This window comes from Manihot esculenta, chromosome 1, assembly GCF_001659605.2.
Source record: "Manihot esculenta cultivar AM560-2 chromosome 1, M.esculenta_v8, whole genome shotgun sequence".
Taxonomy (NCBI): Eukaryota; Viridiplantae; Streptophyta; class Magnoliopsida; order Malpighiales; family Euphorbiaceae; genus Manihot; species Manihot esculenta.
Genome location: NC_035161.2, coordinates 31,622,952 through 31,640,048, shown reverse-complemented (window position 1 = coordinate 31,640,048; position 17,097 = coordinate 31,622,952). Strand labels below are relative to the sequence as shown.

Genomic DNA, 17,097 nt, shown 5'->3' with positions numbered 1-17,097 from the left:
TTTGTACTGGATATATTTCATAAATATTTGAGATTTAATTTATTGAATATCTATAATAAATTAATAATTTATTAAACACCTAAACTTTTTAAAATTTACCCATTGTAAATACATTTTGCACATTAGCACCAAGAGTATTACTACCAAATAAATAGTACAGAGCTGTGATTATAAATTTCGCCCATGTATTGTCTTGTTATTCTATGCTCACAATAACAACCTGCGAGTTTCACGCAAGCATATAATATCTACCAGTGACTAAAACATGCACTTAATCAAACAGCCACATCTATCTTTGAACATGAAGCAATATCAGTTTCGTTGTATGAGCCCTCCCAATTTTGGCCATCATAATGCTTGATTTCAACATGGGTGAGCGTTCCTGGATCCACACATCTGTATGTAACTGCAACTCCATCTGGATTTGAACGAGGAGTGTAGAATGAAGTGATGCCACAGACCTTGCAGAATGTATGCTTAGCTGAATGTGTACCAAAAGTATATGTTGTGAGGTATTGTTTGGAATCTCCAAGAAGCTCAAACCTTTTAGAAGGGACAATGAAGTGGACGTTTCCCCTCATGGAGCAATCAGAACAGTTGCACTTCCAAACTACAACACTGCTTGGTGCTTGAGCTCGCCATCTCACTCTTCCACAATGACATCCACCGTTATGCACTACCCTGACTGGATCCATCCCAAAAAGAAAAACTCCCAACTCTTCAGAGATGTAAATGAAAATTATATGCTCTCCCGTGTTTATCCTGGTGAAAGAATCAAGAAAAAAAAAATGTTAATACTCTCATAAGCTCCATTGGCTTTTACATGCCAAGCTTTATCGTGGTTTTAGATTTTATTTCAAGCAACAAAATGACTGCTCCAATGATTCAGATTAAAGTAGAAGTAATGGTAATTTTAACTTGGTGGAACAGGAAGGAAATACTTGTTGAACAATATCAGGAAAAGTTAATGGAGTGCCTCGTGCCTTCATTACAAGAGATCCAAACAATTACCCTAAATCAACATCCAAAGAACAACCTCTAGGGAATAACTAAAGAAACTATATACATGTGAATTAGCAGAAAATGTTTTACATATCTTTACAATTTCAGTGGTAAGAGTGCAAACAAAACCAGTTGTCCTAAGAAGTGATGCAAAATTTCAGATGTGCCTAAATATGCCAAACTGTTCTTCAGATAAAAAGGGTAGTAGTAAATCCCATCAACAGCCTTCTGTAGACAGATCTCATAGGACTCGGCTTCAAAGACGAGCTATCCTTTGATATAGTACTCCTATATACTGCAACAGGAAACTATAGCAAAAAAGCAGATACTGTACCAAACTCCTAGATCACTAAAAGCTCCTCAATATCTTAAATTACATCTCCATTGTTCCTATTTTTTGAGGCAATAATGATGATAGTAAAGAAAATGATGCTGCCAAGTTCATTGTCAGAGTGAATAGTTCAGCAAATAATATCCTAGTTTATCATCATCCACTTTCTTTTTTCTCTTCTAAATGGGGAGCAACATGAAGAGATTGATTAAAGCTCATCAGTTTTCTAATACCCAAACATCCAACCTCCCAAAAGGAGCAAAATTTGTTCCATTTGGATAAACCATATTAAGATGTTTCATATGTTCCACACCCGGAAGTACCATGGAGTCTTCCCTATTCTTTAACTAAAGCTGCAACACACTTGGTCAACATGAACAACTAATGTGCAAAACTCAATTTCATAGTTGTGTATTGATTACTTAATTAGTCAACACTCAACAGTCCACTTATTAGTTATTATGCACCTTGGTCTTTCTAAAATCACTTGTTTCTTCAAACAAAACTTCCCTAATCCCAGACACAATCTTCATGCTAAATTAGAAAATATGACACTCAATGGATCCAAGAAAAAATGGGACATGATCAGATGGGCAAAGCATGTGATCCCAAAATATGCAAATAGGAGAAACAGGAAAAATGAACTCTTTCACACACACATACACTCAGAATCAGGCAGAAGAATTTGAGATTGGACCATAAACTATGTCAAAATCAAAACCATGGTTAAATGGGTTAGATGTCATTTATGATGATTATGACACAGATATCTGAAAGCAATTTGGCTTGAAGCTAATTTGAGTTGTTCTACAAGTTCTTGTTTATGCACCAAGTACAAAAAAAAAAACACTTTAACAGCTTGTATTGACTTCAATCAGGCTAAATCATAAAAAAGAGTCTTAACTCTATTGTGGCTTGCTCAAATGGAGGTTGAGCATAGCCTGGTCTCAGTTAAAGGATATTAATCAAGAGCTGCCAAATGCAAATGATAAAAGTCAACAATATACTGAATTCTGTGCTTCACGAAGTGTAGGACATGTGAGTTACTCTAGCATTAAGCTATTAGAACCAGCCAATTTACATAATCTATCCTGTTTCTTGGTTTGGCTTAGCACCCTTAGCAAAAACTGCAAACATGATAAATTGTAAAAGAGGATGGAAAAACATAATCAAGAAAATTTAGATCAAGCAAGAGAATGAAGATAACAAGTCCAAACACATTTGAGAATACTCATGAATTTTAAGCAAGATTCTAGATAGAAGATTATACATGGAAAATGAGATCAAGATCAACCGAAAGAAGAAGAATATGGAAACATACCTGACGACTTCTCTCGCGTATGAAAAGGTGAGCTCCGCTCGCTAATTTGGACTGAGCTCTAAGCACCGAGTCACCGTTTGAGTTTGAAGTAGAAGGATCGAAAAAAGGACGAAAGAAAAACCATTATTATATTGCGTTGAGTTTTTTTTTTTTTTTTTTTCAAGAAATTACTATTTTATTAGTTTAACAAAAAATGAAAATGAAGACGCTCTTGTTTGTTGTTTCCAATCGGATCGCGCAAACGGTAGAGAGATGAGCCCTTATGCGAGGAGCCTGATATTTACGTGAGGATGAGCCCATCTTTTTTTGGGCTGAAACTGAACAACCAACATAAAACCTTGCATGAAACTCAATGGCCCAACAACTTTCCTATGAAAACATCACACAGAGGAAGACAATTTATGCGTTCTTGGAGTCCATCTTCAAACATTAAAAAGCCTTTCAGTCTTAGTTGCAAGACGATTTCACGTATCAATATATTATTGTGTTGCATATACGGATTCGTAAACCTTCACCTATAATGTAACAGTTTGATTATTTTTTCACAGTAAATAAAAAATACTATTAAAATTATAATTTTATTAAATATAAAATAATTTTTTTATTAAACTGATATCAAACTATTATTTTAATATTATTAAAGTAACAATTTCATAATTATTACAGTAATATTATTATTTAAACTCTAAAATCTAGCAGTAACCTGATTGTTATCCTATTTTTTCTTTATATATATATATATATATATAAATTAATAACCATTTCTTTTCTCTAATTATGGCAGAAAATTTGCGCCTAAAAGAAAAGCTATTGATCATGTTAAAGGGGTCAAATGTATACATAAGCTCATATATATGATCACAAGAAAAGTTAGCAGCAGCATTTAATTTCTTTTCCCCCCTTCTCATGATGAATATGAGAGTGATACTAAAACCAAATTATTATTTTTTTTTTCAATAATCAATACTTTTTTTTTGTTTACATTAAATAAAAAGTTTCAAAAAAAAAAAGCACCGAACAATCGGGTATTACTTTATCTATATAATCTCTCCCTAAAATTAAAAATCACACATCAATCACTATTATATTTTAATGTTGAAACAACGGTACTCGTAAAATTATTATTTTAATACTATTAAAACAATAATTTAATAGCGATTTAAAACTATAATAAAGAAAATTCACTTTTTATACTATATATAATAATATACCTTAAGCAAAAGTTAATTTTATATTTAATAAAATTATCATTTTAATCACGTTTTTTATTTGTTGCGAATAAATAATTAAATTATTATCTTATACTTAACAGTAAAGTAAAGATAAATGTAGTGGATTTCAAACCGTTGCTATTAAATTATAATTACAGTTAAAATATATAAAAAAATAATTTATAATCACTATTTTAAATTTATTTTTATAATAGTGGGTAAATAAATTTATCAATAATAATAAAATTTTAGAATAAATATGACCTTGTAACGAGTAAATTAACATAATCACTCATTTTCACACTTTTATCATCAATGATAAAAATTTTTTAAAAAAAAAGCATTTTTTTTTTCATTTTCGTAAGTATTTCAGCCGTTGTTATCTTAATTGTGAGCGATTAGCGGTGTGCATATGTTTTGCATGTGCACGTATTGGCCTAGAACGGAAATTGTGTGTTCTCTTCTTAATAATGACAAACCATGATGTCTCACACAGTGTCCCATCATAAAAGAGGAACACAAGTAAGATATATTATGCATGTAAGCAAGGCTAGATCTCTAGGCTACGATATTTTATATAATGAAAGAAAGCAACAACTGAAAGTGTTTGATATCTTTAGTACATGATATAAAGTTTGTCCGAGTATTTAATATCTATAAAACAGCCACTGAGAGTTAGTTGATCAGACATCTCGTGATCTTTTTCATCACTAATCCTTTGAATCAAATATAATCCGTGAGCAATTCACAATTTCACTCATCACTTTCTTATCACATATCGTGTCAGCTTTTTCTACTTTGTCTTTGATCAATCCTGAGTTCTTCATTTTTTTTTTCTTTTTCTCTTTTACTATAGGTTTCACCTTTTCATGCAGGTGAATGATTATAGTCCTAATTTTGGACATATCACTTACGTCATTCTATCGTGAAATCTTGAAATATGTCTAATGAAATTTAACCTTAATTTTTTTTTTCCTTTAGTGGCAAGAATGAAGATGCTGCTAAATTAATTTGATTATTAAGGAGGAAACACTCTAAATAAGAATTTTGTTCCAAGGAAAAAGTGTTCAAACTTCGAACTTTAGAACTTTCTATTTGGAAATCCCTTAAACCATACCAATTCAAACTGTTTATAACTTTTTTTAAAAAAGAAAATAGGTAGCGGCTTTAAAGAGCTTTACGAGCACCAAACCGTTAGGAATCAGAACGAGCTGAAGACATGGCCACACCAAGTCCAGAACCAAGCCGGATTGGACCAGTAGACAGGCTAATCCATACAATTTCTGTCGTACAATTTTGCTATTATATAGCTTTATGTTCATTACCGATAGAGGAACAGGTCGTGGTTTGTTTGTTTCTTTCTTGGTGGGACAACAGACGAGACATTTATCTAACAAAAGAAGCAAACTCATTGGTGGTCATTTTTAGGATCCAACAGAAAGAACATTATCTGTTCTTCATGCACTTGCAATGGCTTGGAATATCGTAGGATAAGCATAGCCTGATATATTATGAATTTTAGATTAATTTCATACGAGAATGACAAAGCCAATGCATGTACTCTAACTCTCAATTTAACTTCTAGAAAGTTAATTATTTACAATTTAAAGACTTTTTTATGCAATGGAAATGGAAGAAGTAAAAAATTTGGAACTGCAATGTTTTTTCTGAAGTGGAAGTATTATGGAGGCCAGCTGGTTTGAGTGTTGAGTACGAAGCAACAAGGGACACCAACCTCTGTACTCAATAGTGATATTCGGAGAGTCTTTATTACTACTCCAGAAGACATCAATCCACTCGTTAATGCCTGCCCCATTTGCACGCATCAACTATTTAATGTTTTTCTTTTCTTTTTAATCCGCACGATAAATATTAATTTCTTTTTCAATTTTTTATTTAATTGTATTTAACTCAAACATACGACTTGCATGTGTGGTGTCTGACTCCAACATAATCGAGTGATTGGATTTTTTAAATAATATTTGTATTAAATATTGACACTTTCTTAAATATTTTATTTAACGTTAGAAAAAAAATATTAATTTCGGTGTTTTATGAAATCTAACACATGAAAAGGCCAAATTTTTTATATGGAAATGATAAAAAAAAATATTATGGGAGCGATTAATTAATATAAAGAATATAATCTTTATGATATCGTGTCATGCATCTTGCACGTAAATTTTAAATGCAGAAGTTTTTTTTTATTGTGATATTTAATTTCATAATTTCATTAACTAATTTTTTAAATTTTACAGCTTTTAGTTTCCTGTTTTATTATAAAATAGTCATAATATTGCGCTTTTAATCTGTTTAAACAATTTGTTTTAAAATTATAAAGAGGGTATTGATATTTATATAAATGATTAAATTGCTTATATATAAAATAAATCATTTAATATTATATTCTAACTATTTATATTTTATTTGTGATCAATAATTTTAAAAATCAATTTAATTTAATTTTTGATTTCTTATTTAAAATAAAATTAAAAATAATTAAATTTAATGTGAAAAAATTATTTAAAAAAATCATATAATTTTATAATTTTTTTGAATTATTTTCTTATAAATATATTGAATTTGATCCAACCTATTCCAGTCATGTAATGAGGTAAGAAGAAAAGGAGGGTATTATTTTTTCATGGCAAAAGCGAAAATGAATGATTGAAAATTCGCCCATACATATTGCAATAACACTAGCAGAAACGATTTTACATCAGAATCTAACTCCTGCAATTAAACTACCCTCCTTCTCCATCCCCATCATAATAATATCTAACCATTCAATTAAGAAAACGCGTCTACCTTTTTTCTTTTTTTCTTTTTTTTTTTTTCCTCTTTTGGCGTTTATCATCTCAAAATGTCGTATAAATACAACTCTCACCTTCGCACTGCCCATCACTCACCAGCAACGCCATGGCTCTCTTCCTCCTTTTCCTTCTCTTCTTTTCTTTTTTTTCCCTCTCTGCTCAAGATGCCCAACACAACTCCACCTCTCTTTCCTTCTCTTTCCCTCTCACTTCTCTCCCTCCTTCTCCAAACACCTCCCCTTCGTTTTACTCTTCTTTTGTCTCGCAAATCAAGCAGAACCCACCAATCAAAACCTCACCCTATAACTACAGATCCACCTTCAAGTACTCCATGGCCTTGATCGTCTCTCTTCCAATTGGGACTCCTCCTCAGACCCAGCAAATGGTTTTGGACACTGGTAGCCAGCTCTCCTGGATTCAGTGCCATAACAAGACTCCTAAGAAGCCTCCTCCTACGGCGGCGTTTGATCCTTCTCTCTCCTCCTCCTTCTCCGTTTTACCATGCACTCACCCTCTTTGCAAGCCGAGAATTCCCGATTTTACCCTCCCTACTTCTTGCGACCAGAACCGTTTATGCCACTATTCTTACTTCTACGCTGATGGTACCTTTGCTGAGGGCAGTCTCGTCAGAGAAAAATTCACATTTTCTAGTTCCCAAAGCACCCCTCCTCTCATCCTGGGTTGCTCTCAGGACTCCAGCGATGACAAGGGTATTTTGGGAATGAATCTTGGACGGCGCTCATTTGCTTCCCAAGCCAAAATATCAAAATTCTCATATTGCGTGCCAACACGCCAAACTCGGACCGGGTTGCCATCAACAGGGTCATTTTACTTGGGAGAAAATCCAAATTCAGGCGGGTTTCAATACATTAGCCTTTTGACTTTTACTCCAAGTCAAACAAGCTCACCAAATTTGGACCCTCTAGCATACACCGTTCCAATGCAAGGAATAAGGATCGGCAACAAGAGATTAAACATCTCAGCATCAGTTTTCCGGCCTGATTCTAGTGGATCGGGTCAAACAATGATCGATTCAGGCTCCGAGTTCACATACTTAGTGGACGAGGCTTATCATAAAGTAAGAGAAGAGATACTGAGACTGGCGGGATCAAAGTTAAAGAAGAATTACGTGTATGGAGGAGTATCAGACATGTGCTTCGACGGGAATCCAATGGAGATCGGACGGCTAATAGGAAGTATGGTGTTGGAATTCGAGAAGGGAGTAGAAATTGTGATCGATAAAGAGAAGGTGCTAGCTGATGTGGGAGGAGGAGTCCACTGCGTAGGGATTGGCCGGTCAGAGATGTTAGGTACAGCGAGTAACATAATAGGGAACTTTCATCAGCAGAATCTATGGGTGGAGTTTGATCTGGCTAATCGGAGAGTGGGGTTGGGTAAGGCCGACTGCAGCAGATCGGTGTAAGGAGGAGTGGACGAGTGGTGGAGCCTAATTAAATCGGATATTTAATGTAGGAAGAAAATATCAGTGATGTGTGTGTGGTATTAGTAGTAGAGATGTAATATAAAACTAACTGAGAGATAAGAGAGCAGCATGGTTGGCACTTGGCAATAGAGTGTAACTAAGTTTACGGGAAGGCAGTTGGTGTTATGTAATGAAAATAACACTAGCCTAATTAAATTTATTTTTTTATATATTAGAATATATAATTGTGGATGCCATTTTATGGTTTAAATTATGTTTAATTTTCTTATTTAAATTCTTTAAAAAATAGAATTTGGATATATTGTTTTAGTAGTTGCAACTTAGATTATGATTTCATGATACATTTCCTCAATTTTTAAATATTATGATCAAAATATTAAATGTTACCTAAATTCACAGAGGTGTTATTGGCATCATGCAAATTAGGGTTTGGTTTTTAAATATATAAGTTGATGAAAAAGTAGGTTAGTTATAAAGGAAGGAAGAGAGAGGGAAGACAAGGGTAGTGAGGTGGTGGGAACCAGAGTAATGGAGAAGTTTGAGATGTCGCGTCTGCATGGGAAGTAGAAGACAGCTTGTTTCTAACTCTTTCGCCGACTAAATCCTAAGATTCATGTTCTCCACATTCACGATCCCATGTCTCATCATTTTATTTTTCCCTTTGTTTACTGCACGTGTCCATGCCGCTTATAATTATAATATTTTTCTTCTAAGTATAGTTTATGCGGTCTTAATTTCACTTGTTTTTTTTTTTTTTTTAATCTTGATCTTGATTTCGTTCCTCTTTTCCGTAGAGGTGAGCATTCGGTCGGTTCGGTTGATTTTTTCGGTTTGAACCGAATACTGCTCATCCTTACCCTTCTGGTTGCCCACTGCTACGTGCGTTTTAGTTTGCTTCATCCACCTAAATTAGCTTATAATAATATCTAAGTTAAGAAAACAAAAATACATACACTGTTTATTTCAAAAAATATACAAATAATTTAATATAAATAAAGGAAATTTGAGAATTCTTTTAACATCAAATTTAAAATTTAATGCATAGTTAATCTTAAATTATTTGAAAAAAATAATATATCTAAAATTTTATCTTAATTTATACATCCTTGAAATTTTATTCTTAATTTATTGTATGTTTAAATTTAGATATAATATAGAAAATAATTATATTATTAGAGATAAAATATGAAAACTAATATTATATATATATATATATATGAAAAATTTACTATTTAATTAATATGTATTAACATTATTAATAAATCAGTTTTCATATTTTAAAAATTTATTAAAATATTTTTATTTTTTTTCATAATTAATAAAATAATCTTTTCGAACTCTATTCCATTAAATAGATTAGAGATAAAACAGAAAAATTTTAAAATTTATTTTTACTTCAAATAAAATTTTTTTATTTAATCCCTGAATATTATCATTATTAACAAGTTAGTATTTATATTTTCATAAGTCTATTAAAATATTTTTATCTTTTCTTAAATTTATTAAAATATAATTATTATTTTTTTCTGCTGATAAAATAGCTCATCCTCCTTTTCCTTAAAAAAACAAAGAAAAAAATAATGATGATAAAAAAGAAAAAGATGGTAAAAAAAAATAATAATAAAAAAGTAGAAGAAAATGATAACGAAAAATAAGAAGAATCGCTTCCTTCTTCTGTTTTTTTAAAAAGAAGAAAAAAAATTGAAAATTAATGAAGAAAAAGAGAAAGAGAAATAATTGAAGAAGGGTTAAAATTGAAAATTAATGAAGCAAAAGAGAAAGAGAAATAATTGAAGAAGGGTTGGAAAAGAGAGTAATTTGATATTTTATTATATTTTTAAAAGTAAAATTAAACGGAATGAGTATTTTGTTAAAAAAAAGATAAAAATATTTTAATAAATTTTTAAAAATAAAAAATTAATTTATTAATAATAGTAATATTCAGATATTAAATAATAAATTTTTTTATATATATACATAGATAAAGACCCTGTTTATTATTATTATTATTATTATTATTATTATTATTATTTACCATGTTAAATATTATTTAAAGCTTATAACAACGGAACAGGCATCGAATTCAACACTTTGAAATTGAGCGAAATGTTTTTGAGTGGATTAAGTACTTTAAACATACTTCGAATAAAAGGAAGGAAGAGATGTAGAAAGTGAAAGAAGAGGAACAACTGGCAAAAGAGAGAAATATATTACATGTGAAATCAAATCAGTTAGAGCAACCTAACCACACAAAGAAACGAGTAGCAGCCATTAATTTTAGTTTTTTTATCATTAGAAAATCTCAAACTTTCTGCAGAAGATGACCAATAACCAAATCCACAATCCAGTTCTGGGAGGGAACGAGGAATTTGAGTGCCAAAGCTAAACCAAACCAAACCGTTTTGTTTGAAATACCAATTAGAATACGACAAAACTATCTCTTTTGTTTGCTTGCTGGCTGTCCATTGTAGACTGCCATTGCTAGCTATCTTGCATTTATATTACACTCATTGGTCCCCTACAGTTTTTCCTTTTCTTCTATGCGAGTGTGGAACGCAGCTAAGCCCATTCCACCCTCTCTTTAGATTTTGTACCCATTCCTTTTTGGTCCTTGATTAGTTGTCTGAAAATGATGTCTAAATTTATGACTTGGGATTTTTAATTGCCTTTGCCTGTATTTTACATTTTAAATTTAAATGGCTTTCTAAATGAGTGCAACATTTCATCTATTAAGATTTATTAAGTACAAATACAATATTATATTGAAAAGAATGCTACGCAAAATCATTTTATATACTTAAGTTATAATTATAAATAAATATTAATAGTTTGAAAACTCAAGCATCTATCTATCACTAATACTGTAATATAAAATAATAATTTATTTATTTTTTTATAACGGATAAAAAATATGGTTAAAATTATAATTTTATTAAATTTAAAATAAATTATTTATTAAAATATATTATTATATATAATAAAACTCGAATTTTTTATAATAATTTTAAAATATTGCAAAACTAAGCTTTTAATAATGTTAAAGTGTCAATTTCACAATAACTACTACTAAGATATTGTTATCTAACCCTTAAAATGCAGTACTGCCAGAGTCAATGATTTCCAATTTTCCATAAGATTGAGGCATCAATTTGTACATAAGCCAACTGGAATACTTGGTAATACCTAAACAAAGAAACTCTAGGAGGACTTTTATTCTATCTAAGATAACAGCTATGGTCCAATCCTACACACTCTTTTTGAAAGTGAAAGAAAAAAGAAACTCGTTTTCAAAATGAAGCTTGATTGGTTGACTTGCTGGGCCCCTTATTTCTAACATATTTTTTTTAAAAAAAAATCCCCCCAAAAAGCTAAAAATTAGTAAATATACACTTGAACCCTAATTACAAAATTGATTGGATAAGCAAATTAAATCTAAGAAAATCTGAACATAACGTAGGAATAGAATGATGAGTTTGGCAAAATAATAATAATAATAACAAATAATTATGCGTATCTTATATGATGAGTGCCAATACATTTTGCTATAAAGAATGCATGCATGTATGTGGATTTAGGCTGTGTTATTTAATGACATCAATGTATTCTTCTATGCATAATTGTTCATAGATTTGAGAATCACATAACAATGATGCAGACTAAAGTAAAATAGAGATTCACAATTCCCTATGGTCCAGCTTTGCTGGCTTGCTCAAGGAATAAGGCTGAAGCCAAGGCAAACAAAGAAGATAGATTCCAGATAGATCAAAGAACAGATTAATGAGATATAATTCTTCTTATTTTTTATTCTCACCTCGAATCTTCACACGTACCAATAGATGCATGTACCACAGCAAAACCCAGAATTAGGTCCATACTGCTAAATGAACAACTACACTACATCCCTGGTCTCCTATTTATGCAAAGCTAACTCTCCCCCATTATTTGTCCTTCAATTCCTAGCACAAGTATTAATGGATTTTGGAATCATACACTGCAAAAGCAAAGCAGGCATATATATATGTTCACTTTGTATGATGTACAGAATTGGATGACTCTACATATAAACAGTAGAGATGCTACTCCATCATACTAGATTCGTATAAGTTGTACTCATCAAACTGCAAAAGAGATGAGGGAGGACTACCCCCATTTAGCAGCTCTTGAAAATTTAATAGATATGCACATGTAACTGATAAAAAAAAAACCTATTTATTTTATCTTGTTGGACCCCTCATTATTTGATATAACTAATTTGAAATATTATAATCATTTTGTTGTCGTCATATAACCTTGAGAAAAGATAAATTTTAATAAATTAAGAATTGTTTTTTTCACAATATAAAATATAAGTATTCTATATTTATTTGTATCTAATATTAGGGGAGAAGGCATTGCTATTTGTGAGATTAAAATCCAACTTCATTCCTAAATCTCATTTTTTTTCCCTTCTAACCAAACCTCATGGGTATACTACAAACAAATCATTTCTAAAAAAAAAAATAAAAGAAAAAGATTCATCTTTTTTCCCCTTAAAGGGATCCTTAAGCTTTTAATCTCGACTTGAACATTTTATAAATTAGATAGGTGTTACAAGTTTTGTTTGTCTCAATAGTTATTGAACCCCCTTTTTGTTACTGTTTAAGGCACATTTACTCTTGTGTATACCTTTAGATTTCTTTTCTACAACTACGACATTTTTCCAAATAAAAAAACCTTCATAATTATTCTTCATTTTTAAGGAAAATTACTATCAGATTCTTGAATTTTTTAAAAATTCACTAGCTTGTCCCTATATCAAAATTACTTAAATACAACATCCTTATGTTTCATAAAATCCAACTCTTTAATCTTTCTGCCAAAGAAGCCAACTTATTTTTATACTGTTTAGTCTTTGTAATTTTAACAATATATATCATTTAGTCTCTGTAATTTTAAATATTCAAACCATTTAATCTCTCTAACTAAGATTAAAAAATTGACTAACAGTTTTTTTGACAGAATGACTCAAGATTTGATATTATAAAATATAGAAAAGCTTCAATTAAGTGATTTTGAAATAGAGATCAACTAGTAAATTTTTCAAAAACTAAGGGACATTGTAATAATTTTCCCTCACTTTTATTGCATGGATTACAACACTGAATATAAGTACATATTTTATCAATTATCTTACATTTGAAGATACAGTAAAATTATTAGTTGGTAAAACCTAAATATTATGTTTTTATCATATGAATTAGTTTTGGAATACTTGAGAAATTTTCTGGTTGCTCTTTGTCAGTATTGCATAGTTTATCAGTGGACCAAAGAGAAGAGGAAATCAAAGTTGAAGCATTAGGTTTTACCCTTTTTTTCTAACGGATGGCATTTAGGGAAAAAACCAAATATGCATAAATTGAATGAAGTCAAAGCAAAGGAGGATAGGGAGAAGAATCAAAACGGAGTCATTAGAAAATAGTAAACCTTCATTAAAAGCAATACTAATATAATGTGTATAAAAGAAAACAATTTTTTTGGTTACTCAGAAAATATACAGAAAAACATTTATTTCATTTATCCAGATAGTTAATTTTGCAGGCTTCTCTGCAGATCTTTTCTCCTTTTTTTTTCCTTTTTCCCAATCCCTTAAATGCAAGATAACAAAGTCATTTACCAACATATCTATTCATAGACTAACAATCTTATCTAGATTTTTGTGAAGTTCAAATGCAATAAGTTATGCATGTCTAAATGTTCAGTAATCTCCTATGTTACAATCTTTGCTGTAGATGGAACACCGAATGTGCTAGATGACAGTTTCAGCAACCTGAGATATGGTAACAAATGACTACTTAAATTGGAATTTTCAGCATACAGAATCCACTAACCTGAAAGTCTGCCTGAATCCTTGGGAGGGATGCAACTGAAGTCAATACAGCAGTTTGCCAAAAGGAAGAATTTCCTTTGCTCCCAAATCCCAATCAACTTCAAGGTCAATGGTCAGTAATGAGAAGGTAAAAAAAGAGTCAACTCATTTTTCAGAATGTGTTCTCCACATTGCCTGTGTAACCAAATCTAAAAGCTCAGTACTCGTGAGATATGCAGTAATCATCTCTTCTGACGTTCTTTGGAAGCTCTACTCAACTCATTAAGTAGTGATTTATAAGAGGCGTAGTCTGCCACAAGACCCTTTTCACTCTGTATTTTATGAAAGTCTTCTAGGTTACGATTCTTGCAATGACCTTCTAATAAAATGTCATAAGTTATGTGGTCTGGAACTACTCCCAAATTGAGCATAGCATCTAAAAGCATATTAGCATTTTTCATTTGACCTTGCTTGCAATAGCCATTCATAAGCACATTATAAGTTATAACTCCCGGTACATGGCCATCACTCTGCATCTCTTTGAGCAACTTGAACCCTGTCTTCACATCACCCTTCTTACAGAATCCATCCATTATCATAGTATACGTTGCATCATCTGGTCTTAAACCTGACTTTAGCATTTCCCTTAATGTTCTTTCTGCATCAATTACCTTTCCTTCTTTGCATAATCCTGAAATAAGAGCCGTAAAGGCTACATTGTCAAGCTCAATTCCTTCTTCAAACATTTTCTTCCTAATCTCTAAAGCTGATTCTAAATCTCCCTCCTTACAATAACCATCTATTAGCGTGGTGTAGGTGACCTTGTCAGGCGTTATCCCTCTCTTATTTATCTCATCCACAAGCTTTTTTACTTCCCTGAAATCTCCAATCTTGCAGAGGCCATTAAGGAGTGTATTGTACAAAACTAAATCAGGTTTCAGCCCTTTTTTTAACATTTGCTGATATGTTTCCATTGCCAAGTCAATCCTACCACTCTTGCATTGTCCATTAATTAATGTGGTAAAAGTAACATTGTTAGGCACCAATCCTCTCTCACACATTTCATCAAACAGACGATTGGCGTCATCCAATCTCTGATTATTACACAAACCATTAATCAAAACACTATAAGTAAAAACATCAGGAAATATCCTACTCTCCTCCATAACAATCTTCAACCTAAAACCTTCCTCTAAATTCCCTGATTTACAGTATCCATTGATCAGAGTATTAAAACTAACAACTGTAGGCCGCAGACCCCTCTTTCCAATTTCATCAAAAATAAAACTGGCATCCTTAATTTTATCCTCTTTACATAATCTACTAATTAAAAGATTAAAACTATATACATTAGGTGGATATCCAGAATCCAAAATCTCCAAATAGAACCCCCAAGCCATCATAGGCAAGCTCGTTTTAATAACTCTATCAAGCAAAAACTTGCAACCATCAAATGGGATTTGAAAATTATGCTTCCTAACCAGTCTAAAACACTGAATAGCATCTGGTATAAATCCCAAATCTGTATATGCATTCATTAAAGCATCAAACACAGAATTTGACAAGTGGGCACCTTTAGTTTCGAGAATTGAACCAAAAACTGAAGGAGCTGAGCCCTTCCCTTTGCGAGAGACAATGAAATGAAGCAGAGATTGGGCTTGCGTGTGCATTTGGTGGGCAGCAAGGAAATGAACCATGGTGCAATATGACTGAATTGTGTGGCGAAAGGTGGGGCATGAAGAGAGGAAGTTGAAGAAAGAAAAAAGAAGCTGCGGAGAGAGAGAATGGGGATTGTGTTTGATGAGGCAGATAACATGATGCGCTTTGAAAGAAGGGAGGAATTTCTTGAGCGAGATGTGTAGGGGCTTTGTATCGCAGTTTTTTATTGCGTTGGACACAGATGAGAGAATCGGATCTTCATGGAAAGGCGCTGGTGGTGGCGGTGGCGGAGAGTACCAGGTGGAGAAGAGGAGGAAGGTTTTATAAGAACAAGAAAGTAAGCTCTGGGTTTTGTGGAGTTTGTGGGCAGTCACAGCCATTTGTTTTCTTCTTCTTGGGATGTTTTTGTTAAATAGCTTCGCAGTTTGACGCCATAGAACTAATTATTGGGTTGGCCAAATCGAAAAAACGCAAATAAATGGCTGTGTAGGGTAGCTTCGTTGCAAATCTTATTTAATAAAATATTACGTTATTATAATTATTAATATGTCGATTGGTTGTCGAGAACATAATTTATCGTTAGATATACTTTATATTAAAATTTTAAAATTAAATAAAAAATAATATTTTAAAATTAAATTTAATTCTATATTTTTATAATAAATGAAGTTTTTTTTAATTATATAAAGAGTGTTGCATTAAAAAGTTTAATTTGACTTAATATAAAATATAATTTAAAAAAAATTAATGATAGTTCAAAATCTGAAAAAGTTCAAACTATTCAATAAAATTCAATCGAAACACAGCATCAATAGCTCAAAATTAATGATAGTCCAAAATCAAGTCTACAAAATGAAAAAGTCCAAATTATCTGATAAAATTCAATCCAAACGCAGCACCAATCGCATGAATTATAAAAAAAAAAAATAACACACTAAAAAAGGTTATAAGAAGATAAAGCGTCACCAATAGCTTAACAAGGTAGAGAAGATTATACCCACAAGATCTATTATATAACTAAAAGAATTCAACTTGATTAACTAGCAAAAAAGAGAAAATAACACCTAAAATTACACAAAAATAAGTAAATAGAAAGGCAAAACTAATGCAAAGAAGATAAAAGAATCGAATTCACCTTTACCTCAAATCGAAAGGGTCATCACTGTTATTTATTAGATAGAAAAATTGATCATGACTATCGCAATCTCATCTAATTATAAAATAGTTTTAATGGAGCAAATAATGCTCCAACATTGAATAATAATCGACCTCATCTTCAAACTCTCGACCACCATTTGTTATCACATAATCCACCATGAAAACAAAACCACCATCACAACAAAAGAAAAGCAGAAAATTACAAAAAGAAAATTGACAAAAAATAAAATTTCAGGCCATCAAAAGCACTACAAATATCATAATAATTGCTTCAATCATTTTATATAATAGTTATTTATGCTTTTTTATAATC

The 17,097-nt window shown here is 31.4% G+C and overlaps 3 protein-coding genes across 3 annotated transcripts; 1 reads left to right on the top strand and 2 right to left on the bottom strand.

The window, feature by feature from the left end:
- Positions 1-137: 137 nt before the first annotated feature.
- Positions 138-2,859, bottom strand: LOC110619292 (centromere protein V). The gene is made up of 2 exons (XM_021762645.2): positions 2,655-2,859; positions 138-762 (listed from the first exon to the last, which is right to left on the bottom strand). The coding sequence occupies exon 2, from the start codon at positions 693-695 to the stop codon at positions 276-278; it is 420 nt and encodes a 139-aa protein (XP_021618337.1). The 5' UTR covers positions 696-762; positions 2,655-2,859; the 3' UTR covers positions 138-275.
- A 3,894-nt stretch (positions 2,860-6,753) lies between these two features.
- Positions 6,754-8,331, top strand: LOC110599930 (aspartic proteinase PCS1). Its single transcript, XM_021736560.2, has one exon. It carries the CDS (start codon positions 6,785-6,787, stop codon positions 8,099-8,101), a length of 1,317 nt encoding a protein of 438 aa, XP_021592252.1. The 5' UTR covers positions 6,754-6,784; the 3' UTR covers positions 8,102-8,331.
- A 4,196-nt stretch (positions 8,332-12,527) lies between these two features.
- LOC110620083 (putative pentatricopeptide repeat-containing protein At1g09680) lies at positions 12,528-16,056 on the bottom strand. Its single transcript, XM_021763664.2, has one exon. The coding sequence runs from the start codon at positions 16,004-16,006 to the stop codon at positions 14,210-14,212; it is 1,797 nt and encodes a 598-aa protein (XP_021619356.1). The 5' UTR covers positions 16,007-16,056; the 3' UTR covers positions 12,528-14,209.
- Between the last annotated feature and the right edge of the window lie 1,041 nt (positions 16,057-17,097).